This window comes from Pogoniulus pusillus, chromosome 24 (genome assembly GCF_015220805.1).
Source record: "Pogoniulus pusillus isolate bPogPus1 chromosome 24, bPogPus1.pri, whole genome shotgun sequence".
Lineage (NCBI taxonomy): Eukaryota > Metazoa > Chordata > Aves > Piciformes > Lybiidae > Pogoniulus > Pogoniulus pusillus.
The window spans coordinates 17,806,845-17,833,691 of record NC_087287.1 but is presented as its reverse complement, the minus strand read 5'-3'; the positions used below and the strand labels follow the sequence as shown (position 1 = coordinate 17,833,691).

Below are 26,847 nucleotides of genomic sequence, written 5' to 3'. Positions count from 1 at the left end.
TTCTTGAGGCTGAAGAGCCTCAACTTCCCCAGGCTGTCCCCACAGAAGGTTTTCTAACCTTCTGGTCATCTTTGTGGCCCTCCTCTGGACCCGGCTCCAGCAGCTCCAGATCCCTTTCATAATGGAGGCACCAGAACTGGTCACTGTACTCCAGGTGGCGTTTCACAAGAGCAGAGAAGATGGGCAGCATCCCTCGTCCTGCTGGTTACACTGCTTTGGACACAGCCCAGAGCACAGCTGTCTTCTGGGCTGCAGCTGCACACTGCCAGCTCGTGTTGGGTTTTCATCAAGCCCTTCTCAAGACTGCTCTCCCATCCACTCCTTTCAGCACAGCAGCTGTGGAACAGCCTTTTCTGTAGCAACTATCTAAACCCATTTCCAGGTATGGATACACAATCTTGGTTTGCATCTTCATACTCCTGTTAGTAGTTCCTTACAGGGTATCAGTATGTATTCCAATAACAAAAACTCAAGGAAGGCTCCAGCTACTTGAAAATCCACAGTAAAACCAACAATCTGGCAAAACCAAAACACATCAATATCCAGAATATCACAGTATCACAGTATTATCAGGGTTGGAAGAGACCTCACAGATCATCAAGTCCAACCCTTTACCACAGAGCTCAAGGCTAGACCATGGCACCAAGTGCCACATCCAACCTTGCCTTGAAGTGCCCCAGGGACGGCGACTCCACCACCTCCCCGGGCAGCCCATTCCAGTGTCCAATGACTCTCTCAGTGAAGAACTTTCTCCTCACCTCAAGCCTAAATCTCCCCTGGCACAGCCTGAGGCTGTGTCCTCTCATTCTGGCGCTGGCTACCTGAGAGAAGAGAGCAACCTCCTCCTGGCCACAACCACCCTTCAGGTAGTTGTAGACAGCAGGATGCACTCATCATCAGCTGTAGATATCAGGATGCACTCATCATCAGCTACTCTAACTTGGGTATTTAACAATCAAACTCACTTCTGCTCCGACCAAGAATGTGTAAAATTCCATTCACCTACCCCTCCACAGTAATTTTTCTCAGTGTGCAAATCAAGTGCCAGTTCTTTTCTCTGCCATCAGGAAAAGACACCTTCCAGGAAAAAAAATTCCACAACCATGCAAGGCTATAGGGAATTTCAAATTCATTAACAACAACAAAGTTTCTATGAGTTTTCAGGGAGGGAAAAAATACTTAACATTCTGTAAAAGATATTAACTAAAACTTCAAGCATTTTTGACAGATTTACAACTATTGTTGTATTTTCCAAGTAAGGAACCAGGCTAATCCAGTAAGTTGCTCAGGGAGACACAAAAAAAAACCCATCCACCAAGAGAAAACCAAGCCACAACTGTGAAAACCTGGGAACAGCTGTCTTAACTATTTCATCTTTTACACATGGATCCATTTGGGTTTTAAGAGGGTTTTTTTAATAGCTATATATGTATTTCTGCATTTTGGAATTGCCACTGAAATTTCCAGTTGGACAGCATGAAGGGCTTGGAATGGCCACTGAAATTTCCAGCTGGACAGCATGGAGTGCTTGTGGTTACTGAAGGCAATAAAGTCAAAGTTCAAGGTGACCCTAAGGGCACAGGAATGTGGGCTAAGGGAAGCTGTGTTGTTCACATCACTACTTTAACAGTCATCTGTACGAAATAAAATTAGCAGTTAAGATTCTTAGTTCTTTGACTGAAGTGACTAATTTCCTGCAACCTTTCTCCTCCTTCCTCCCCTCCAAACGTTCTGGCAACCAAGAATGGACTTACAGAGTGTTTCATAACAAACACTGCCCTTAAGGGCAAAACTGGCAAAAGATTCAGTCTGTTCCACAAATCCTTTCTGCAACTGATTATTTCTTCTAGTTCCACTCTACTGGTTGGCTTGGCCTATAAAATCTTGAACTCCTTTACCTTCTGCACTGTGAAGAGCTGAGACTAACTCTATCCCTAAAGGGCAAAACTGCCTCTTTCTAGCATTAAGAGACTCTGGTCAATCTGCCATCTGGAAACCAACTGCTCCAAACCTTTCCTCAGGAATGGCTCTGTCTGCAGGCTGTAAGGGTAACACCCTCAGTGGCTTTGCAGCAGCACTTCTGCATAAGAAACCACCTCCAGTAGTTCTTTTTTTCCACTGCCATTAACCTGCAGTAACAAAGATCACATCTATTTCTTCCCTTGTCAAGTAAAATGTTGGGTGTTTTTTTTTTTACATAATGATCACCTTCAGCTGATGAAGAGAATATCATGCAGTTCCAAAAAGCTATGCTCATCTCACCCACACAAATGACACTTTCTTGTCTGAAACATCCCCAAAGCCCATTTCTCACCGAAGTAAGACTTTGCCGTTCCCGTGATGCGACGCCTGCATACCCTCTCCAGTGTGTCAGCAAGGCAGCAGCAAATACAACTTGGTTTAGCAAGCACTTAGTATTTTGCAAAACACTCAATGAAGTGCTGACAATCACGTCCATGTAGATCAGTGACATTTACTGTGTCATGATACCCTTCCTTATAAGTCACTCTCACTCTGCACACTCACGATCCAGTAAGTCACTCTGCCCTTGACCTTTGCTAAACGACCATGCCCAGAGAATAGCCTGAAATACTGACTTGCCACTGAACTATTTCTCAGCATGAGGTGACCTGCCAGGTGTGTAGGCACCAGCAGCCCCAGGACCTCACTCAGTAAGCAGGGCTATGCCTAGCTGCACTCCATTCAGACAAGGCAACCATCCAAAGGGAATCTAACCTCGCAGGAATGTAACAAGGTCTCTGACTCATGGCATGTGCCACTCACTCTTCAGTTCCCAGCCTGATGGCAAAAATGCAATTCCAGTCCAAGCGTGATGGGAACACGCTCATATGTGGAGGGACAACTGCAGTATGGTACAAGGGGAATTCAGCCCTGGGACATCCAGTATGGCCTGCCACCACTTTAACAAGATGTCAGAGCTGCACACTGAGGATAATAAAATGTACAGTCACTTCTGTATTTCAAAGCAACTGCAGGGAAGCACTGCTGACTGCATAAACTACGCTGTGATTTTTCACACCATTAAGCAAAACAGAGGAAAGTGTTAACCATGAAGACCTGTTGTCTCCTGGATTTTCCCTGATGGTTCCCAGCCTGTGATTCTCTCTTTCATGAGTAACTCAACAAGCTCTAACTGATGGGAGGTAACTTGCATCAACAAGCCTATCAATACGATTGCCTTTATGATCCATCCTGTTCACAAATCTGGTCAAGGTTATTGTTTAGACGCAAGACTGTAAAATACACAAGGACAGACTTGCTCCTCCTTAAAAGTCAGAGTGTAAAAAGGTGAGTTATGGACCATTTCATGAGTACTTGTCAGGAAAACAGGAGGAGAAAAAAAAAAGCTTTCTTTCTCTCCCATTAACCCAGAACCTATACTGGGAGCCTACAGACAGATAGCTGGTCACATCCTCCAAACCTTTCCTCACGTCCAGGCATGTGTTCAGTCAAATCTCTTCCCAATCCCATCCACAGTGCAGCTGCACTAACAACTGTATTGTACCAGTATTGCAAGTCAAAATTCCAGGCATCACAGCCTCAAAGGGAGTTGTTTACAAGACAGTTGTGCACACCTAGCCTAGCTGCTCTCTTGTGCCCACCTCACCACTTCCCTCGGCACAACTGCTGATGTGGACTAACCCTGTAAGCTCTGTGACCCCTCCAGGATATACAGCTCACCAGGCAGCCAGGCAGGCTCTGCACCAGCAAAAGGGAAGCAACAGGAGCACTGAGGCTTGTCAGGCATGAGGGCAGTGGGCTGCTCCTTTCAGCAGAAGCTACATATAAGGGATTGACACAGCAATTTCCCTAAATGTTAGCTGATGTAGCTTTCTCCTATTCAGACACAAAGAAGAACCTCCTTTGTCTAATAAGAGTTTTCTCCATTTCTAGACATACTTGCGTCTTGTATCATACGTTTGACTTCCAGATGACTCCTTTCATTAAAGAGAGTATTAGGCTTGGACAGGAGACAGACTTCCTAAGCAGACAAATTAAAAACAAACAAACAAAATGAAAGAAAAGGGGGAAAAAGAGAAGTAAGAGCAATTAACCTCACTATACTGAGATAACAAGAGCCACGGCTGCAGTTCCTTTATTGTACGACGAGGTTGCATTTCATAACCTTCTTCACACCTTTTTTCCCAGCCCTAACCATCCATGCTTTCTGTTAAGTCATTTCTTTATAGCACCCTTAAATACAACTGTAACCTTACATAGTCTCATGCACTTCAAAAGCAGCGAGTGACTGTGGTGTATATAAAAACCAGAGTTATGCTCTGCTCAGTTTTACAGACTTAGGGGGGCTTTGGGTTTTTTGTTTTTCCTACAACCACTTCATTCTTTCCCGAGGGGAAGGCTGACACAAATGCCACATTAACTGCCAGCTCCATGAGGAGAACATTTCAATCACCCATTACAACCAAGAATCAGACCTCTAAGCCCAATAGCCAGATGCTGTTTCGTGCCCTTCCAGTAACCCGGCAGCACGGCTATCACTGCCACTTCTTATCTTATCCCTGTTTCAAACATTGTCTGCTATGGTCAGACAAAGAGCCAAACCTAAACAATGATGTTAAACGAAGACTTCCTCCCAACTCAGTCTTGAACTTCTAATGAAAGTGATCACTCCTTAGCAAGATAACAAAACACGTTGGGGTTTTACACGCACTAAAACTGAAGCAAGCTTTCAGAGCAAGGCAAAGCTACTACTGCATGCAAACATTCTCTCTGGGCAATGGTAAGCACCAACTACATGTGCATGTACATACATACACACATGGTGAAATAAGTGGGTTTTGATTCCTTCTTTTTTACCACCAAACCAAAAGCTGAGCCAAATTCTCCTCTTGTTACACCTGATGAGCAGAAAGAATAAAAAGAAGGGAGAGGGAGGGGAAAAGGTAGGCTTTTTAGCTCATTAGATTTTAAAAGGCAGCTGAAGCAGCTGGGAGTTTTCCAGAATAAAGAACATTTTTGATTTCATTAGAATTCAGACAACTCCAGGCTAGAAAGTGATGTCAGCCAGAGAAAATTATTTTTGCAATGGTTTTATAACAGTAAAAGACCTGATATATGTGAAACAAAACAAAAAACCTAAAGCCAGGAAGGAGCAAGACTTTTTTGCTTTCATAGTTTCTCTCCGTCTGCCTGCTTGCTGTCAAGAGCATAAGCTTTCTTACCAGCATAATCTGCGTCCTCATTAGGTGGATCTGTTACATGATTAACATTAGAACTGTAAGAGCAAACTTCACTAAAATAGATTTGGCCTCTGTTCTGACTAACTGCCCTTTCCTCCAGGGCAGCCACAGGTAGGAGCTCTAAATGAGGATTAAGGTTTGCAAGGAAAGAAGAACATCCTGATCAAGGCTGCATGTGACACAGATCACATCTCATTCATCCCATCCCAGCAGCACAATCTTAACCTAAACTGTGCTGAGTGCCCACAGCTCCCCACAAGCCTCAACACCAGGGAAGATCCAGAGGTGCTATCCTACCTCATGAACCCTGTCAAAAATCACTCACTGGAGCTGCCAACTGTCCTGCTGATGCTGCCCAGCACTCATAGAATGGTTTAGGTTGGAAGGGACATCAAAGCTCATCCAGCTCCAACTCCCCACCATAGGCAGGGACACCTCCCACTAGAACAGGTCACACAAGGTCTCATCCAACCTGGTCTTGAACACCTCCAGAGAGGTTGTGGATGACACAATCACATTCTGTGATTGTGTCATCCACAACCTCCCTGGGCAACCTGTGCCAGCGTTTCCATTACTGTAAAGAACTTCTTCCTAATATTAAATCTCCCCTCTACCAGTTTAAACCCATTACTCTTCATCTGTCACTGCAAGACCTTGTCAATAGTCCCTCCCCAGCCCTCCTGTAGCTCCCTTCAGATACTGGAAGGCTGCTCCAAGGTCTCCTCGAAGTCTTCTCTTCTCCAGGCTGCAGAGCCAAAACTCTCTCAGCATATTCTCATAGCAGAGCTGCTGCAGCCCTCTGAGCATCTTTGTGGCCTCCTCAAGACTCGCTCCAACAGTTCCATATCCTGCTTGTGCTGGGGGCTCCAGAACTGTACACAGTAATGTACTCTCCATACATTAAAGCACTACTATGGCCCTGCAGGAAGTCAAAATCCCACTAACCTCCACAGATGCACTCAGGCCCTTTAGGGTGTAGAAATCATCTCAAACTATTCTCATAGCTTTGAACAAGGGTGGGAAATGCTTTATGCCTTGTCTAGAAACTACATGAAAGTCTCCTGTGGGTTCACTCTAGCTCTGTGATTCACCTACACAGTGAACTCCAAACACTACAAGACACACAAACCAACAGTTTCATAGTTCTGTCTCATGAAGTACTTCTGCAAACACGCTGGAAAAGTCAGCCAGACCCTAAGTACGAGGCCATTGCTGATCAGTCCAGGTACACAGCTCGATAACCTTGCCTTGCAGCAGCAGTGCCAGGCTCTGCAATTCCCAGTCTTGTCTTGCTGGGGCTGGTTCCTGCTTCAGCAGTCTCCCCTGTTGTGCCAGTACTACTGTCTACAGGGACAGATGGAGAACAGCACTGGAGAACTGAACTGGGATTCATATTTTCTCTCGCTCTCGCTCCAGGGGATTCTCTCCAGTTCCCAACTACGGTACACATGCAACACAACAAACACAGTGGTGCAAAGCAGTGAAGGCTATTTGTGATGGTTCTGCACCACAGAGAATTTGAGATTTCCCCCCCCAAAGGTAAATTACCAGGCTTACTCAGAATTTGGAAGTAAAATGAAATTAGTCTTCACAAAACTAGGCTAAATGTAAAAGGTAATAAACATATACAAATACATATACGACTAGACAATAGGCCAGCTGCCCCCCCTGGACAAAGCCCAAGGGCTGTTGCCAGCTAACACAATATTATCTCTCCCTGTTGCCAGCCAGTGTTCCTACCAATAGCCCAAACAATGGTGAGGAGGACAGGCAAGCAAGGCCAGAAGAGAGAAAAGAGAAAAGGAAGCAATAAGAGAGCTGTACTTCAGAGCAGAACAAGCTGTACTTCAAACTATATAGGCTTTTTTAGGCCAATGGAATGGGATAAAGATACCTCTTATATTTTGTTCAGCCTCTTTGAGAGTCAAGACAATCCCCCTGTATTCTCTCAAATACTCTGGGAATCTTTTATTAACAATTTAGGACCCTAGTCCTAAAACTGTAACACTATTCAAGCTGCCAGTACCCCCACCCCCACCCCAAAAAAAACCACCAACGGGGAAAAATATTCCTTACAAAACCATGGCTTCACATATTCATCATCATTTCGAGTTTAACAAGCAGTGGCTTGAATCATCTCTTAAACAGCAGTGCACGTTACAAGGGATGTTAGCTTGAGCAGCTTAAAGCAGCCCCAGGTTGTAGGGGCTTGTGAGACCCCAGTGCAGATCAGATTGCTGACCCATTCAGGACTCTAGCACAGCATCTGAAGGCAGGGAGGAGACTCGAGTAGGTGTGCAAGCAAATGTTGTCACAGCTTGGCTTCATGAGTGATTAAACCACATTATATATATACATATATATATATACACACCAAAAAGGAGGGGAAAAAATTAGAAGCTATTTTTTGCCCTTTTTAGCAACACAGCTCCATTTAGGAAAATATTCCACGACACCTTAAAAGCATCTGCAAGGATCATGAAGACAAACTCAACTCTCTTGATCCCACTAAACCTTGTTACAAAACTTTCAGGCTCAGAGACTGCACTTCCAACAACTTCAAAACACCTCCCCAGCAACAAGGCCTTTCAAATGGATATGCCAGGCTGTGGAACTCGGGGAAAGCACAAGTTACTCAAGTTCTACCCTCTCATTATTTTCATCAACATTTAAGTCAAGGGCTGCAGAGGAGCATCACTGAAAGGTTCAAGATTCACTCCAAGACAGCAAGGAGCTGCAGGAAGCAGAAGAATAAGAGAGCAAGCAAAGCTTTGACAGCTTTAGCTACTTTGCTTTGCTTTACACAGGGAGTTTCCTATATGGTGTTTCCCTGTAAAAACAGAAGCGCTGCAGACCCTCAAAAGTCCTTTCCAGACATTTTGTCACAATTAACAGTTAATAAAACAGGACATTTTAAGTCAAATAGTGCATCAGCCAAAACACCACTGATAAACAGCAAAGTTGCCAGGCTTAGCATAAAAATGAAACACACTAATGAAACATAGTGCAGCTTGTTCGTGCCATGTGCAGTCTAGAATCATGCATAATGTAACAGTGCAACTGCTAACAGCAGGCTCACAGAAGATAATTTACACTTGTTTTTATGGACATGAGGAACTGATCTTTGAAGTTGTCCCTAATGAGATTCTGCTTGGCCCCAGCAGCATCCTGAGAGAATGTGGTGGTTTTCTGCCCTGCATCCGGTGCATATTTATAAAGCCCAATGCAGACCTATTTAAACTGCACATGTGGACTGGTGTTCCCCCACGCCACGGCAAAGTCAGACTCTCATCGTGGGAGAAACAGCTGCTAAAATGTCTCAATCTACCTTCCAGTCATTTTTTGTAATTACCCATACCACCTCTACTAATTACCAAAAGATACAGGGGGGGTTAATGAATAAGGTTCCCTTTTTCTTTGTACAGTTGAACTCCTAAGTTGATTAAGCCGCCAGGTCACCGGCAGCTGTGTCACACATTGCAGAAGACACGTCCAAAAGGCAGTTGCAAGGCTCCTCAGAGGAAACAGAAGTGTAGCTGTGTAATGGATCGTAAGACTTTATTTCCAAAACACAGGCAGCAGCACCGGTAGGGCAGAAAATGCCTTTTGCTATGCTCTGTGTAGTCACTGCTTTAATACTACGCCCATCTGTTTTTAAGAGCCCTTTCAGTTACGAGACCTACAAAAACCATCAAACCAGCATCACTGAACTAATGCAGTAGGCACAATGCCTCCTACAACTTGGAGATACTGTGGTACAGCTTCTGAAAACTGAGGATGAGTGAAACATTGGTCACAGAGAAGAGACCTCAACTCCACTCCCTCAAACAATACAGGGAATCACAGTATCACAGTATTATCAGGGTTGGAAGAGACCTCACAGATCATCAAGTCCAACCCTTTACCACAGAGCTCAAGGCTAGACCATGGCACCAAGTGCCACGTCCAATCCTGCCTTGAACAGAGTGGAGATCATGAGGCTGGGCTCTTTTCAGTGGTGGCCAGTGACAGGACAAGGGGCAGCGAGTACAAAGTACAACACAAGTTTCACTTGAACTGAAGGACAAACTTTTTCTCACTCTGAAAGTGCTGGAGCTGTGGAACAGGCTGCCCAGAGAGGCTGTGGAGTCTCCTTCTCTGGAGCCTTTTAAAACCCATCTGGACACGTTCCAGTGCATCCTGATTTAAGCGTTAGCAGCGAGGTTGGACGAGATAATCTCCAGAGGTCCTTTTCAACCACTACCATTCTATGATGGTTGACTACCACTGTTTCAGGTGAAAGCATTCAAGTAAACTAAGCTAATTTTAATTCAGAGTAACATGCAGAAGCACAAACTACGGCAGTTTGGGAAGCTCTTTTATGCTCCACTCAGCTGTTCCTCCTGCAGGATGTCAGGCTTCAGAAGGGTGCTAGCATCACAACGCTGGGGATGGCAGCTCCAGCAACCACTCATGTAGCTGATACACAATATGCTTAAGTTACACCATCAGAGAATCAACATTTTAGCTCTTAGGTCTCTGCTTTTTTCTGCTTGGAACGGAGAGAAGGAGAAAGAAATCCATAAATCCACAGAACATACTAGTCAGTGCTGTTCGTGCCCTATGAATGCAAAGCATTCATAGGTTAGAAGACTCGGGGGATAGATAGCAGGATACCCCATTTTTCATTTAGAGCTCATTGTCTAATCTGACCCTAAACAAACAGAAATTCTACCCCCTGACAGCTGTTTAGTGCTTTTAAAAAAACCTCAGAGAAGACTCTGCTTTAGTCCCTATAAAGACACTCATGTAACAAAGACCACCATGGCAACTGGTGTTCTCTGAAGAAACTCGAGTTTGAACGGAGGCAGAGACTAATCTACCCTCCTGCTTCCACGTGAAGTCCCTACAGGTAAAAGATGAGAGTCTCTGATGAGGGAACTTATGAGGGAAGCTCTAACAGTAACTACAATAGCTCTGTGTGCATACGTGGAGAAAGAGGATTTGTTCCCAGTGCACTGTCTGACACTGCTCACAAGCACACCAAGCCTAACAAGAAAAACTGTAAAGGAGAAGAAGAAGAAGAAGAAAAAAGTGCTCCTTTAAAGCCACTACGTTCTGGGCACAGCACTGAAAAGTTCAAATGACCTTGCCTCAGTGTGTGAACGTACAACCTCTTGGTCAGCATTGCCAGGTTCCCTTGTGAACCACTACAAGGTACAAGTCTGCAAGCTCCAAATCTAAAAAAACCCTTTTATTAGGAAAATAATAAAACACATATAGATCTGAAAGCCAAGCTCCAGTACTACTGCTGCAGCAATAACCTGCCACGCACCGCCGCTGCGCTTCATGCTAGAGCAAGCCTGCCTTTAAACACATATGCAGACAGCAAAATCGTAACAGATGAAATAGAGCTGCAGGAGCAAGGGGTGCTAAGAGCTATACTTTAAGCCATCATCTCATCTCTGGTTATTTCTAGGTGTTTGAGACCATTTATCCACTTCTAATCTTCCATTTGTCCTGTACTAGTCACCTCCAGTACATTCCTTTTTCATTTACTGGACAAGTGCCTGTGCCCTAAAGAAACTGCACTCCTCTCAATAAATACATATCTGGAAAATTGCCACTTCTTGTACCAAGCCTTCTAGAGATCTCCATTTAATTTGAGCCAATTAATAATTAAAAAAAATAATTAAAAAACTGTCAACTTTCTGGCTCTATGTGTTTTAGTTTAGACCTTTTAACTGCACACCGAACAAAATAAATCAGAAAAGGTCTCTCTCGTTCTGTCAGATAGGTCTTTAAAATCTTCTAAGAGAAGAACTCACTAAAAATAGTCACTCTTGCATGTCACAGTCTTCCAAGATTATATGCATGGACTATCAAGGCAGACAGATGATCCAAAATATTCCTCTTAACAGTCTAGGATGAATGCAAGGATTCTTTTCAGGAAAATATGGTCTATCGTAATGATATCCAAAATGAATAAGCCTGGAAACAAAACAGAAACCTTCTGAACACAGACTGTTTGAATTCCTTGAAACCAGCACCAGGGATTACCTTTCCCCTCTGGCTCAGGGAAAATGAAGCCATTGGAATGGGCTGTCCAGGGGGGTAGTGGAGTTGCCACCCCTGGAGGTGTTCAAAAAAGGACTGGATGGGGCACTTAGAGCCATGGTCTCGTTGACTGGACAGGTTGGACTGGATGAGCTTGGAGGTCTCTTCCAGCCTGGCTGATTCTTACATACATTGTAAAAACAACCTGTTTTCATGGAGGCATAAAATTTATGGTAGTAGATAGCTAACAATAAATGATTCAAAAAACAAGAGTTAAAGATCCTCATTTTGCTGAGAGAAAGATGCACCAGGTTCTAAGAGCAACAGTGTGTGTGATCCATCCATTACCACAGCAACACTCTCACAAAGCAGCAATGCAAAGTAGAACAGCAGAATATCACCAAAGGTCACAGTGGGAAAAAAAAATATATATATATATATATTTTTTTTTTTACTACCCTAGAGGTTTATCATCTTCGTTTTAATTCTCAGAGGGTGTCTGAAACTCGTGTGACAGCATTTGATCCGTGCAGTCTCGTTATACTGACAACACTTCCAGCAAGAAAAACTCTCTTTAAGAACTTCATGCAAACAATCAAAATAGCCTCCAAAAGATCTAAGAAGTCCCAATGAGTCATAACCCAAAGTGGGTGTCCAAAATAGAAGCTTTCCAAGTACAGAATAATAATGATAAAAGAATAAGATGTGGTCTTGTAAGCATGCCTTCAACTGAAAACTGCAAATGTCCTTTGTTTAACAAATAAAAGATGAGGGGAAAATCCCAGTTAATATCAAGAGAAAGAGAGAATCAAAATGAAATCACTTCATTTTTAAAACATTGAGGTAATTTCACGGGTTACACCTGAGTTCCACATAGAAGTTTTTCATATATATGATTATGTTTTGATTTAATTTATTCACTCCTTTCCAGCAGGAGGGAAAATGAATGCCTGGATGACTCGGAACTTGCAACATAAATCATAAAGATGATGATTCTCTCTTCCTTAATATCTGTTAATTATCATAACCTTATATGTACGTTGTTAACAACCAGAGAAAAGAAGCCCCTGAAAGAATCATAGCTTAAAACTGAGGAAACCACATCACCTGGCATCTCTGAGCGACTGTTCCTGTACCACTGGAAGCAGTAAGAGTGCTGCTAATCACTGCCTTTGAATATATATATATTTACTCAATATGCTGGATCACATAGAATTTTAATTCTAAGCACCTACTTGCCCCAAAACAACTATTTCACTAATCACAGGACAGAAAATGACCCTTTGGTAATCCTCAGTGCTGGCCAAAAGTGAGCGGTGCTTTAAGAAACAAAGCAGCCTGGGGTAATTAAAAAGTAATGACTTTTTTCTTTGTGCTCTCTATCTAACAGGAGCAGGAGGGAAGATAGACTGGACTGGCACCTTTTCCTTCCCATAAACTGATACAATAGCTAAACATTTAGGAGTAATGTGCTGACCCTGATGCTCCCAGTCACTGCACTCAATCCCTTATACTAGAGAAATTGTAAACGTGGTAAATAGCAAGTTTCCTGGCTTACAAATACATCAGATAAAGTCCCTCCATCATACTCCTTTCTCCTTCCCTCCCCCATTCTCTCTCCATCTGCTGCTCTCCTGGGAAGGGAGTGCTACACTTAATGGCTGTGTGCTTTTAAGTCTAATGTGCTGGATATAAGTTAATGCCCGGTACAGCAAGTGGGAACTCGGCTATGAGGAAGCCTCCAGTATTTTTTTCCTCCTTGTCAACATCCAGTGGAATCTCTGTAGCCCTCCCATCAAGTGCATGAAAGAGAGGGTCTGGAAATAGGAAATCCATGACAAAGACAGATCTTTGAAGACACCACTCAGCACAATCACTTAAATGATTTTTTTCATAGAAAGAGGAAGAGAGATGGGATTTTTCTGTCTCTCAGCATAGTGATTTGAATTCAGAAAACACACCCATTATACAACAAGGAGTATACAAACAGGGGCAAGGATTTCACTGTCAGCAGAGCACACCAACGAACTCTGCAGACAGCATTCTGATCTACAAGACATAAAAAGTAACATGGACTTGGCCATCAGCATCATCAAGAGGACAACTATTTGGGGATTATGGGTTGACTCACTCTCTAGCCATCCTCTCTGCCCATACCCTGAAAGCTTCAGCAGCATGCAGCACTAGTGCTCATCCACTAGCATTTTGTTTCAGCCAAGCTCCACACAGCAGATCCTGTAGAACACATCCAGATGATGTTCAGGAAAAATCTCCAGGCTTACAGAGGTTAAGACTAAGCTTTATGGTCAACTCTTTGGGAGATAAATAAATTGACTCAAACTCCAGGTACCTAAAGATTATTGTTTGGAATACAGACTTGCAATTTTCTGCTCTAAGCACACAGCACTGCTCCAGGAACGTTACAGATAGGACATTAAATTAGGTTCAAAGAGGGAAGGAGAAAAAACTACATCTACTAGAGATGAGCCTAGGGGTGGCATGCCCAGGTAAGGGGTGAAATCAATGGCCCAGCTCAGGTGCGTCTATACCAAAGCATGCAGCGTGGGCAACAAACAGGAAGAAGTAGAAGTCATTGTGCAACAAGACAGATCTTTACCTGCCAGTTCTTATCTAAATTCTATGGGGTTTTTTGTGTTACTTTCCCTCCTGCCTGTGTGAGGAGGGAGAGGGACTCCCGAGAGCAGGCTGTGTTAACCCAGGACACTCTCACACTTGGAACATTCAGCAAAAGCAGAATCTGCTGCTCCCACAATATATGTATCTTTAAAAAAAAAGAAACTACAAGCTTCCAGTGACAGCATCCAGATTGTAAAGCACAGCTACCATTTTTTTTACCGATTTCACATCAGAGAGCTCCCTTGGTGAGCAGTCTCCCTCTAGCACATGGTACTGTGGCAGGGATCACTGCTGCAGAAAACATTCTTGGTCAGATCCCATCATACAATCTCCTTAGAATAAGAGCACACTGCATATTGTAGAAAGAAGTGAGACTGTAAAACAACTATTACTATGACTGAACCATTAAATACACTACAGAGAACACAGAATCAGTTCACATAATGAAAATGTCCATTTACAGCATCCATCTACCGAAAAGGAGCCTTACCTTTGTTACCTGAAGGCTTCTTTACATGATTAACACAGAATAAAGAACATTGACATGTATGTGCATACAAACAAAGCAATTTTCTCTTTCTCCTTCGCACCTGAAGGGAGGTTGTGGCCAGGAGGAGGTTGCTCTCTTCTCTCAGGTGGCCAGCACCAGAACAAGAGGACACAGCCTCAAGCTGTGCCGGGGGAAATTTAGGCTGGAGGTGAGGAGAAAGTTCTTCACTGAGAGAGTCATTGGACACTGGAATGGGCTGCCCGGGGAGGTGGTGGAGTCGCCGTCCCTGGAGCTGTTCAAGGCAGGATTGGATGTGGCACTTGGTGCCATGGTCTAGCCTTGAGCTCTGAGGTAACAGGTTGGACTTGATGATCTATGAGGTCTCTTCCAACCTTGGTGATACTGTTATTTACCACAGGGGTCAGGCTGACTCTACATTTAACAGCACAATTCTATCAATGAAGAACTAAGGGGCAAGAATAGCCTCTGCCCCTTGCCCTTGGCTGCCCTCTTAACCTGCGCTGACCACTCCCCCACACCCACTACGGGTAAGGCTGCCCCAAGAAAGAGATCACTGAAAGCAGCTCACTGGAAAAAAAAACAACCAACCAACCAGCAACCACCACTGAAGAGGCATTTTCAACCTCCAGTGCTAGGACAAAAGGCTGCTAAGGAAGTGGCAAAGCATGTGGTACAGGGGTAGGGAACAAGCAGCTGCTGAGCGGCAGGTTCAGCACTAAAGTCTGCGGATGGAGAACTTTCCCCCTTCCAGCCCTGCGAGTCACCTCCAGGCACAGATTTTTACACTCAGACAACCAGTGGTAATTGCACAGGGCCCATACCTCACACCGAGGGACTGACTGATTGATTCTGAGAGGTGTGGAGCCTGTTCTGGCAGCCTGTTCCCACTAGCACTGGAGGGAAAAGGTTTTATCACCAATTTAAACCAGACCTGGCTTCCATCTTAGGGCAGGGCAATATGGAAACAGAGTCACTAACAAGGCAGTAGTGACAACAAAATATTTTAAACCCGACCTATGTTTGTACTAACAACAACATTGGCACTTAAACAGCATCAGCTTTGCAGCAGTGTCACAACAGAACATTCTTTTAAAGGCATGTTGGTATTATTCCTTCTTCCTCAGTGACAAAGAGGGAGGTCAGAAACTTAATGAATTTAATATAATATGGCTATGCTGCATAAACAGAATACAAGGGGCCTAAATCTGGATTTTAATTACATCTCAAGCCATGTATCACCACTGCACAAGCACTGCATTTTCAGCATGCTCCACTCAAGCACCTCAAAATGCTTGAAAAATGAACACACCTTTGTGATCTTTTTTTAATTCGTTTTACCTGTATAATTTAAATTTAGAACTTATTTTGTGCTTTATTTTGCAAAAATCAGTAACTTCAAATCATTAAACCCGGTAGAAGTCTTTCATTTGTTAAACTCACACACCTGCAGACACACTCCAGTAAAACAGTTTTCTTAATGACACTTAAAATTAGCATCTTTGCAACTCATTTTTCCATTGTTCTGTTGCAGAAGAACCAGGAAAAGCAAACAGTTAATGACCCTCTTCTGGACTGGGGACTATTTATTTAGGGACAGCTGTAAGGATTCTCACCTACAGCTGTCACCATCCTCCCATCCTTCCTGCTGGAATCCCCAAACCGCTGCAGGGAGAGTTCAGCTGCTTCAGGGCAGCTGCTGAAGGGCTGCTGCTGTTGGCTTAAGAAAAATAGGTTTGTTTTACTTAATGCATTGGCTTGTAAGCCTCTGCCTTCCAGCAGCCACCCACGGCACTGAGGAATCAGCAAGGGAAAGGAGACTAAAATCACACAAAGGTAACCTGACTGACTTTGACCTATGACCACGGTAACTCGAGTTTGAACTGCACTCATTCAGTGTACTCAGGTTTTCACAGCTAGAGCTGAAGTGGAACTTGAATGCTTCAGGAAATACAGGGGGGGGCTTATTCAATTTGTTTAGAGAAATAAGCAGTGGAAAAGAGCTTCTGTTGGTCATAAGCTATGTATGCTTTTGTAACAAGTGTTATTAGTGGACAAAGCAACAGCATCCACCAAAACTGATCCTTTATCCCCTTCAGTATCAACTGAAATGGCTTGCTCAGTTACACTAGGTATGGCTAACTAGCTCAAGCCTGAATCTCTGCATTCTCTCTACCAGTATCATTACATCCACAAACTCCACTGTTCGCTAAATGTCGAATGAGTGCATATTCTACTAGTGCCTGCTTTAGTTCTCTCCTCCTAAATATTACTGAATGGCTCAGCTTGAAAGGGACCTTAAGAGCTCACCTACTCCAACCTGCCCACCATGCGCAGGGCCACCAATATCAACTATCACACACAAATACCACACACCTTATATGAAACTGAAGTTGAGAATACTGCAAATCAGATGCATGACTGCCCACTAATCTCAGTGGGAGTTTATAAAACCCATTAAACACAGGTTAGTTTCTCAGGTTAAAAAGAGAAAAAAATAAAAATCCTATTTCTCAAGGGCCCATAAGATCTCTGGGGTTTAACAATTTAAAGCTTCATCACAGTTTAAAGTTTTTCTCCTATGATCACAGAACTATACTTTTTCATTACTATTATTATTAGACATACACATTTACACACAGTCATGCATTTAAACACTTGATTCAACTGTACATATATAGTCCTACTAATATAAAACACTGCTTTAAAATAGAAATATTCACATTGGGATGTAGCCCAGTACAGAAAAGGTTGTAAAATTTTACAGTTAAAGATTGTTCAATGCATCTCCAAGTATGAACAAACTCATTTAGAAGACTCCTGCTCTGGCACAAAACCCTCTATCTCTCATGCTCCCCTACTACTGGATTTAAACCATACCAAAGTTTTAATACATACTTCAAGGATGCTAAAAACAAGCCACCAAGCCATCCTGGTGACACTAGAGCTAATGAACTCATTTAAAAGGCCCTGACTGCAGCTCCAGCTAGTTTATCTCCATAAAACTCCCTCACCCTTTCTAGCTGGGCTTGTCAAAATAGGAAATTTCCACAACAGATACATAAAGTTTCCTTCATTCCCTCCTTTTTTGTCCCGTGAAAGTAAGTGGTATGATGCCCAAACTGGTTAAAACCTACATAAATAATTTTCCATTTGGATTCATCCCATTTTCTTCCCAGCATCTTTCCACTGGACTGAGAGAAAAACTTAACCACATGGGAAGGTTCCACAAAACCAAGCCTTAGTAATTCCTATTAAATCAAAATGGTCTAAAGACCCACTCTGTTGTAAAGCTGCAGTTCAAAGAAACAAGCCTCATAGGAAAAAAGAGAACACCTTAAGCAAATGACCAATACACCTGATGAATTCAATTACCTTCTAACTTCAGTCGGTTTTACTTTTTAACTAGTGTTTGCTTTTGATGGGTGATTTTTTTTCTATCCTCTCTACTTTAAAGCTGCGGTTTCAGAGAACAAAGCCTTCTGAGCAGCCTAAAGCACACCTGCCTTGGGCTGCCAGCCACTCCCCCGTGTGTCCATCCAGTCCCCAGGCTGCATCCCACTGCTCACTGGCACTGTTGGCACCACTGACCTCCTACAGAGCATCTCAAGGGTTAGAAGCTTGGATTTGTTGTTTTGGGTTGTCTTTTCAAAACAAAACTCAACCAAAAGCCAACCAACTTACAACACCTCTGAACAGCAAAATCACTTGCAAGAATCACTTCCTAATCACAATTAGGAATTCCTAATCACAATTAGGAATTGTGACTTTCAAGTCACAATTCCTAATTAAAAAAACGGGGAAGTGTGAAGACTTTCAGAAGAATGATCATCATTAGGAAGCAAAGGCAAGCACATTATTCTGCAGCTGCCCTTTAAAGCAGGGAACTGAGGGGCTGCAGTTAATTAAAACTAAGTAAAAGTAAACATGACTTGTAGAAAGCATTCAAATACAAACATTTTATAACATCTTCAGAAAATAAGTGAAACCTGTGGCTGGGAGCATGGTTTCAAGGCAACAGAATATTTGGCATGGTTATCTTTTGTATCCAAAATAACTGGACAGGAGGTACTACGCTTAGAACACCTTGCAAAGTCACACGCAGGACAGGCACTCTACAGCATCCTTCCTTTAAGGAAGATTGTAACCCGAAGAAATCCTATTAGAAGGCACTGAACTCCTACATTGTGACTCTTCCGGCAGGCTTCTACATAACAAAAATGCAATGAAGTAATGCCATACAACTTGGCCTCCCCTATTATGCAAAATCCTTATCAAACAGTGTGACACCGCTCAAAATCCTGACTAACAATGGCATGCAGGAGGTCAAGAGATGTCTTTGTTTTAGCTTTCACATGCTTTTTAGTCTATTAATGTTAGAAGAAAAAGAACCACAGAAATAAACGATAAAGATCAAACCTAACTAAACAATAGGAAGGAAATTCAGAGTTAAAATTGGTACTTAGCTCTTAACCATTGTGCCTAGGTGCAGTGCAGCAGAACAATACCCAGGAATAATAAGGTGAGGGAAGATACGGTCAGCTGCCTGTACTTTTACTGGCCAGGGACGTGGTTTTGGTGGTATTTCTGTTCTCTGGGAGGAAGCTCCTGGGCAGCCCCCGGCTCCTTTGTGCAGCGGTTTCGAGTGGAAAGCAGCATGCGGCACACTTTCCACTCGCAACCAGGAGGACAAAGGACTCGCTGGTCGAGGTGTGGGGGGGCAATTAGTGCCAATTAGGCCTATTTCACAGCTCGGCGTATAGGCTGGAAGAAGGGAGCTTACATTTGAAAGCAATGGGTCCCTCAGGCAACTTAAAGTGAGGGCAGTAAAACGACTTGTCTGGCTAGGAGGGACAAGTGGCACTGCACTCAGGCAGGAGGAGTCATCTCCAGGAGGTGATGGAGCAGCGTTTCTCAACTGCACCACATTAGAAATCTGATAACCGTTTTGCCTGTTAGCTGGTGACCGAGCAATTGCTCCAGCTTGCAGCCCGCTCCTCCAGCAGCAGCTCTCCCGCTCAGCACAGGAGCAGCCAAGCACACAGGCAGCGGCAGCAATACTCACATATGCACATGCGGAGGCTGGAACCTGCTCTGGTTGATGTTGTAGTGCGTAAAAGCCTGCGTCGGGTTGGAGCTGTATTCATCCACCGTTATGGTAACTTTGCCTTGTGAAGGAATTCCATGAGCCATCCTTCCTCCTTATGGACATGAGCAGCTCACAACTTCCCAAGGCCAGGAGCGGGGTAGGACATTGTGTTCCAGGCAGCTCCCAACACCCAGTAGCTCCTCATCAATTCCACGGACCTCTGCCAGGAGAGAGAGACAGCACATACTGCTATAAACTCAAAGAAGATAGAAACATACACAGACATATTACTTGGTCCTGACTGCCATTCAAAGATGATATTCTGTATTTTTCATGTGCCCACCACTCAGATCTCTAAGCATCACAATTTACCTTATCTTTAAATTACCTCACCGTCGAGCTACAATCATCACTAAATAACATCCAAAAGGTGAATGTTTAAAGCTTTACCGTCTGAAAAAAAAAAAATGTAAAAACAAATAAAACCAAAACACACATAAAAACACTAAAAAGCTCCAGTTAAACACTCTACATTCGCTATTCTTCATTTTAAATAACATCTTGGGCTAACTGCAACCACAAAAATTAACAAGTGGACCCAGTTTCCTGAAGGATAAATGGCTTTCCACAAACACACACGAAATTGTTTTCAAGGCCCTGTTTTAGCTTTACAAAACAAGACCCATCTCGGAGACTTGCAAGAAGCTGAGGCAAGGCAGAAAATGCCACAGTTGCACAGCAAAAGGTATGCCCAGCTACCTCTGAATTGAAGTATTCCTCTGTCCAGAGGAAGGCAAATATCTAGACACCGGCAGCAAAGCACCCACGTTACAGCACACTAGCAATGAAAGTGGTCTGGATTCATCACCAGACAGTAATGATTTATCTGACAGGTTTAAGGGTGATTTTATGCATAAACATTTCCGCTTAAAGTGAAGGAAGGATGCTCTTCCCTCTCTATGCATCCAGTTCTTTCACCTCTTCAAAGTGCTCTTCAATCTTGCATTAAAGCCCCTAGTATTCTAGCTAAGCCCAACAGCCAGAAACATCCCAAACCTGCTATCACTCTGTTAAGTTCTCTGCACAGAATCTGAGCTTCAATTTCTCCAATCAATAACCTGAGGATACCTCAGCTGCCTGCCTTTCAGAGGGACTTTCTGAAAATTGATCAGCTGATGTTCCAAGAATACTTTCAAGATGAGCAACTCTTTAAAAGCCCTTTTTATGAGGTAGCTCCTCAGCTGGGGCACGCTATCCGAGCTGCAAGGACTTACACAAAATCATTACACTTTGCATCACTTGATTTCCCCCCCCCCTTTAGTTGCCACACACAGGAGTAGATTTGTCTTATCTAGTGTGCAATTTGCAAAAGCAAACCAGCGCTTAGCTGGAAGACAATGAGGTAGGAAAGAGAAGAGAGTGATTTGAGAGCCCTGAGCATCAAACTACGCAATATTTTCCCACTGTGATACTCCTGGGCTTCTCCTAGCTCGCAGATAGAAATGTGTTTGCCATGTGGAACGTTAAAACGTTTGGAATCTTTTGATTTGTATTCAAAATATATTTTTAATACAAAGCCTAATTTCCACTTTGGCACGAAGCACAACAAAAATGCCCTGGAAATGGCAGATGGCCTGCTATAGGCCATTTATTTTACTATTTTACAACCTCAGGCCTATGTAGGCTTCCATATGTTAGTTAGGTTAAGACATTCTGCAACCTTCATTCCAGTAATTGGGTTCTATCCTTCATCTCCCTTTACCATTGGAGATTAAAAAAAAAAACCCAAACCTAAACCATAAAGTTCCCATTTAAAAATTGGTCTAAGAGCAAATCTCTGTAACTGAGCTTATGGTCTGGTTTTTGCACTAACTCCCTCTTGTAAGGGTTAAGAGTAGTAAAAAATCGGCAAGGTGAGCTTTAGCAAACCAAATCTTTGCTATGTAAGATGCATGCAACAACTGCTTATAACGTAGGGCTTACCATACCAAGTCTGCAGCTGTTTCCTTCATTTCCCTTACAATTATATTTTAGTGTTACTTTGCATAACAGTAAAACACAACACCTGCTTCAAATTGCGGTCCTGTTCCAAGTACAGTCATTCTTTTGAGACAGAAACTACAAAGAGTGTGCAACACAGAGCAGCATAATTGCCCTGCACCGAAAAGTAAATACAAATGAAAACATCTTCCCGTTAAGAGAAATGACTGTCATTAACAAGAACGCTAGCCATCAAAGCTCCTAGGAAAAAAAAGAAACTCGGAATTTTTCTTTTACACAGCAAGAATTCCAGCATCTGCATAAATTAAGTAGTAGTGTGGAAAATTACATGGCTAAAGTTATTGGGTTTGGGTGTTTCTTTCTTGCAATTAAAAGCTGCAGTGTAAAACAGCACGGTTAGCCAACAACAAAAATAACACTTGGGCTTTCAGAAAGGCTAAATCACACCAGGGTCAGTAATCTAGCATAAGAAAGGTCTGAAGAGTAAATTTCATATTACAGTTCACTCATGGAAAAAAAATGCAATTTGTTCACGAGAGTGAATTATACATAAAGATAATAAGCATTTTTAACAGGGTTTGTAACAACCCCATGCTAAAGGAAGAAATTACAGCTAGCATAAAACGAACGATAAGAGGACACTTGAATAGCTGTATTAAATACTTTAAAGTTGACTTTCACTGAGATTGTCAGTACGTAAACTGCAATTGCTTCCCACTGGTCCATCTTCAATCTTAAGAATAAATCTCTGTACTTAAGACAAAGCTAAACGAAAGCATCTTTTAAAATTAAATTTAGCAACACATGGCAGACTGGGGGGGGAAAAAAGAAAAAGAGTCAAATTTGAAGCTGGCTCCTGTCTCAATTCTCCAGTTTCCATTTAGCACTCCACAGAGTACTACAGCTCACCCGCCAGAAGGATCTAATTATTACCTTCTTTACTGCGAACTGCTCTGAAGAACATTATCAAAAAGGAACCAAACACTTCAAAACTTTACAAATAAATGTATTTGAGAGCCAAGATTTTTAAAAAAAAAATAAAAAAATTAATTAATTTTAAAAAAAGGGAGGGGGGAAGAAAAAAGCTACTTTGAATCACTGTTCTTTCTCCAACTGCAACCACTCTTTGAAGATTAGGCGCAGGGGATGAGTACAAAAGGATGAAAGTTGCATTGTTTTTCACATCTGTCCTGTCAAGTAAAACAATGTGCGATGTCTTCCGCGCCTTACGAAGCCGTTTTAAGAAAGAATGCCTATATTAAACAAACTAAATGAAGGTTATTTGCTGGGTTGGGGTTTTTTTGGGGTTGGGTTTTGTTTTTTTTTCCAGCATATCGATTTTTCCCAAATACAGCTGTTATCCTGGGAGCAACAAACCTTTTCCACAGCGCGGATGCGTAGCGGCAGCGAGGCAGGAGATGTGCCATTGTATACATCTGCTCAGTTTCACAGGTAAAACGCGGCACTTTTCTCACGAAAGGGCTGGCACAAACTTACACGCCGCTCATTTTACACCAGACAAGAAACTATGGCAAAATGCCTTAATCGCGGGTAGGTCATTCTTAAAGGTAAGGTGCGAGGGAGCGCGGCCCGGGCTGCGCGCAGGGCCGGGCGGAGCGCGGCTGGCCAAACACGCGTTTCCCACGGATGAAATATTTACGCCTTCCTCATCTGAATTTCAGAAACCTGCCTTCTGCCTGCTCGAGAAATTTGAAAGGCAGGAGGCGGAAAGGGTTAATCTCGTGTCAACACCTTCTGCTGATACATCCACCATCCCGACACCGTTACAGCAACAACACGCGTTATGCCCCCTCACACACACACCGGAGCGCGGGCACCTGCCTCCTCAACACCCCCCGCAGCCGCGGCTGCCCGCAGGGCATCACCCCGTGCCTCGGGGAGGTATCTACCGGCTGCCCCAACAGCCCCCGTGATGCTGCGCTGCAGTTCGCGGGCAACTCCGAGCTCCTGCCTACCCACCAAGTCCAAGGCGAAAGCACTTTGGGAGGGGGAGGCCGGACCCCGACTGCCCCCCGCCGCCTACCTCCGGTACCTGGGCTCCCAGCCGCTCCCCACCTCAGCCCGCCGCCGGCTCCCGGGCCGCCCCGGCCGCGGCCCCGCGGGGCGCCGAGCTCGCCCACACACCCACATCCCCCCCCCCCCACCCCCGGTGATTGATGGCTCTAGGAGGCCAATGGCTCCAGCGCGGCCCCGTCCCGGCGTGTGCCGCAGCCCCCGCCCCGCGCCCCCTGCCCTGCCCGCCTCTCCCCGCCGGGCCCGGCTCGCCACGGTGGGGGCACTGCTGCTGTAATGTGTATGCAGTACGTGCCATAGTGCGCAAAGTTCACATCGCCTCCTCACAATTGCCACAGAACTGAAATGGTTTGGGGGGGAGGATGCTCGGGGGAGGGATGCAATAAACTCTACTGCAAGAGAGCGCGGCGGGGGCCGGAGAGATGCCCGCTGCTTTTTATTCCGGCAGTGCCAACCGGAGCGTCCCCCGCACATCGCCCCCACCCCCGGAAGGTTTCCCAGTGCTTGAGGCCTCCGGGAGCACGGTTTCAAAGCGGGCTCTCCAGCCAGTGAAAGCGAGAAAGGAAACTCCGCCGGGGAACAGCAAAGCACAACCCCGTTACTCTCCTTACTTTTGCGGCGTGCCCCCCACCCCCCTCACCCACACCCCCGCGTCCCTCCGCGCCGACAACCCCGTTCTCGTCCCCCGCCGGCTGCTCGGCGTTGCCGCCCGCCCGCTGGCCCCAGCTAGCACAATGCTCCCTGGCCTACCCTCCCGGCCCCGCCGCACCGCCCCCCGCCCCGACCCCGCGCCAGGAGCCGGCACGCAGCCTCCCGCCCCCAGCTCACTTCCAGCGCCGCAACCTCTCCCCCAACCCCGGCCTCCACCCCGGCCAAGGAGCGAGACGGCGGCGGCGGAGGGCAGCGGGGGCACGGCCTGGGGGAGGAGGGCAGGGCAGGCTAGGCTGGCTCAGCGCCGCTGAAAACGCCGCCTCGGCTGCGGAGAAGCGCCGCCGCCGCCGCACCGACCCGACCCGACCCAGCGGGCTCGGGGCGGTCACGCCGTGGGAGGCAGGGAGAGCAGGCAACCAGTTTTATCCTTATTATTGTTTGCAGAAGGCTGGCCCCGCCGCCGCCGGAGCTCCTGCCCGTCCCCCCCCCCCGCCTCTCGTCCATGACACGGCACCTCTAACCCGCCGCTTTGTGCGCCGCTGCCCCCGCCGGGCCCCCCCCCGCCCCGGCACGCAGACACCGACCCGGGGCCGCTCACCTTCCCTCCGCCGGCTGCCGCTGCGGGCGGGTCGGGGATGCCTTCAGCGTAAGCAGCGGGGCCGCTCCATGGGGCTGCGGGGGCGCGGCCGGGGCAGAGCCTGCGCTCGACCCCGCGGCGGTGCCCGGCAGCGGCCTGGGTCCGGGTCTGGGTCCGGGTCCGGGGCGGCGGCAAGGGCGGGCGCGGTGCAGTGAGCGGGACTGCCACTGGGGTCAGGGAGCAGGCACCAGGAAACACGGCGGCCACAGAGCGCTGCTCGCACACGCACACACACACACACACGCACAGCTCCTCCCGCTGCCTCGCACTTCACCCCCCCGGGCAGGGAGGGAGGGAGGACTCGCTGCTGCATTTCCCAAGTGCGGCACAGCCTCCCCCCGCCAAGCCGGCAGCAGAGGCTGGCAGGAGCAGCAGTTCAGCCGCCCAACAAGGGTCAAGGCGGGGTGCTGGCTGCCACAGCCCCGGGGCGCGGGCAGTGCTCTGCCGGGGGTCCGCCGGGACCCCCACACTCCTTCGCCGCGGGGCAGAGCCCGGGAGGCCGCACACAACCGGCCAGGCACCATGCATCGCCGCTCCTCTCGTCCTCTGCCTAAATAAATCATGAAATAAATAAATATCAATGACACCAATTAAAAACAAATAAATCCTCGAAACAGGTTTTCGCATCCTCCACACCTTTCGCGTTAGGTATTAATGTAGTGCTCTGGCGCCTTATCATCATCATCATCAACCTCATCTCTCACCATCAGCAACCTGAAAAACGCAGAAAGAAACGCTACCCTAGGGTTAGCCTTTGAGGCTGGACATTTTCCTTGGGTAATTGGGGCCTTTCTGTGGAGAAGTAGAGTCAGGGAGGTTGCTGTTGTCTTTTGGGGTGTTTTTTTTGGTCTTTTTTAGTTTTCCTTCCCCACCCCCACCCCGCAATTCACGGCAATTGTGCCAACAGCCACAATAGTAACGAAGTAAAGGTTAAAGGTGTTGGTTCGTTTACGGACCGGGGGACTTCCCTGCCATACATTTAAAATGGAGAAGAAAATAAGAAAAGAAAGGAAGGGGGGGGGAAAAAAAAAGAAAATGAAATAATTTGGAATAATGGAGCAGACAGAAAATAAAAGCTTCTCCTAACAGGCCTCTAAGACTAAGTAGTGTCCCAAAAATGTTAAGTCATTTTGATTCTGGCCAACCTTTAGATCTACGTGGCAAGTAGGCAGGTTTTTCTTTGTTGTTGAAAACAATGAGAAGGGTTCCTAGTATTGCCAGACAGAAATCCGCTAGGATGGATTGTCCTGTTCAGAAACACAGCAACCTGGAGATAAAAAAAAAATCACAGTATGTAAGTTTTTTTCCCAAATTTGTTATTAGGTTTTTCAGTCTGGTTTTTTTTTTTCCCACTATTGTCATTTTCCCCTTTAATAGAAGTAAGCACCGTGGGTCACCAAGGGAAAATTCCTGTGTCAGACAAAACGTCCCACAGGTTAGTTGTCCTCCTTACCAAATCAAAGATTCCAGGGAATCTTTGCCTGGCATGCAGTATAAGGCCATAGCTTCACAAACAATGTAACTGACTTAGTCTGATACAGATGTAAAATAAGCAACCCAGCCCAGCTACCCCACTTCTGTCCTTGCCCTAGCTCTCCTAAGAACCTCTCCTGCTAAACTGATCCCCTTAACACCAAGGAGAAGCAGTCTGCTCTGGTGTGGGTCAATTTCCTCAGCCAATCCACTTGAGAACTGCACATATGCTTCTGCTGGAATAAGGCAGGGAGTGAGATGAGCAACTAGGGACGCAAAGAGCACAGGATAGCTTCATTGGTATCACTGCCAGCTTAAATACAAACACATGGGGAAAGTAGGGGAAAGCTGTGGAGCCATAGCTTTGGTCTCAGAGCTGCTGCATCCCTTCTCTACAGTTGCAGCAGAAGGGCTCCACCTGTATTTGTGTCTTTATACATTTAGTCCCCCCCAGTACTACAAAAACTGGCTTCTAGCACAGAGGAGGAAACAGAATAGAAGCCTGGATAGGTGACTGGACTGGAAATTGGAAAGCTTAGAGACTTTCCCCCTGATACAT

The 26,847-nt window shown here is 45.3% G+C and overlaps 1 protein-coding gene across 2 annotated transcripts in view; it reads right to left on the bottom strand.

Moving 5' to 3' along the window:
* The window catches only part of MPPED2 (metallophosphoesterase domain containing 2), a 123,378-nt gene extending 98,509 nt beyond the window's left edge, over nt 1-24,869 (bottom strand). Inside the window, exons 1-2 of one of the 2 annotated variants that reach the window (XM_064163838.1) lie at nt 24,777-24,869; nt 19,469-19,712 (exon numbers count right to left, since the gene is read on the bottom strand). In XM_064163838.1, the coding sequence (XP_064019908.1) occupies nt 19,469-19,596 (128 nt within the window). In that variant the 5' untranslated portion in view covers nt 19,597-19,712; nt 24,777-24,869. Of the gene's footprint in view, nt 1-19,468; nt 19,713-23,537; nt 23,629-24,776 lie in introns of those variants that run through there. The other variant, XM_064163839.1, reaches the window with a different exon arrangement.
* Between the last annotated feature and the right edge of the window lie 1,978 nt (nt 24,870-26,847).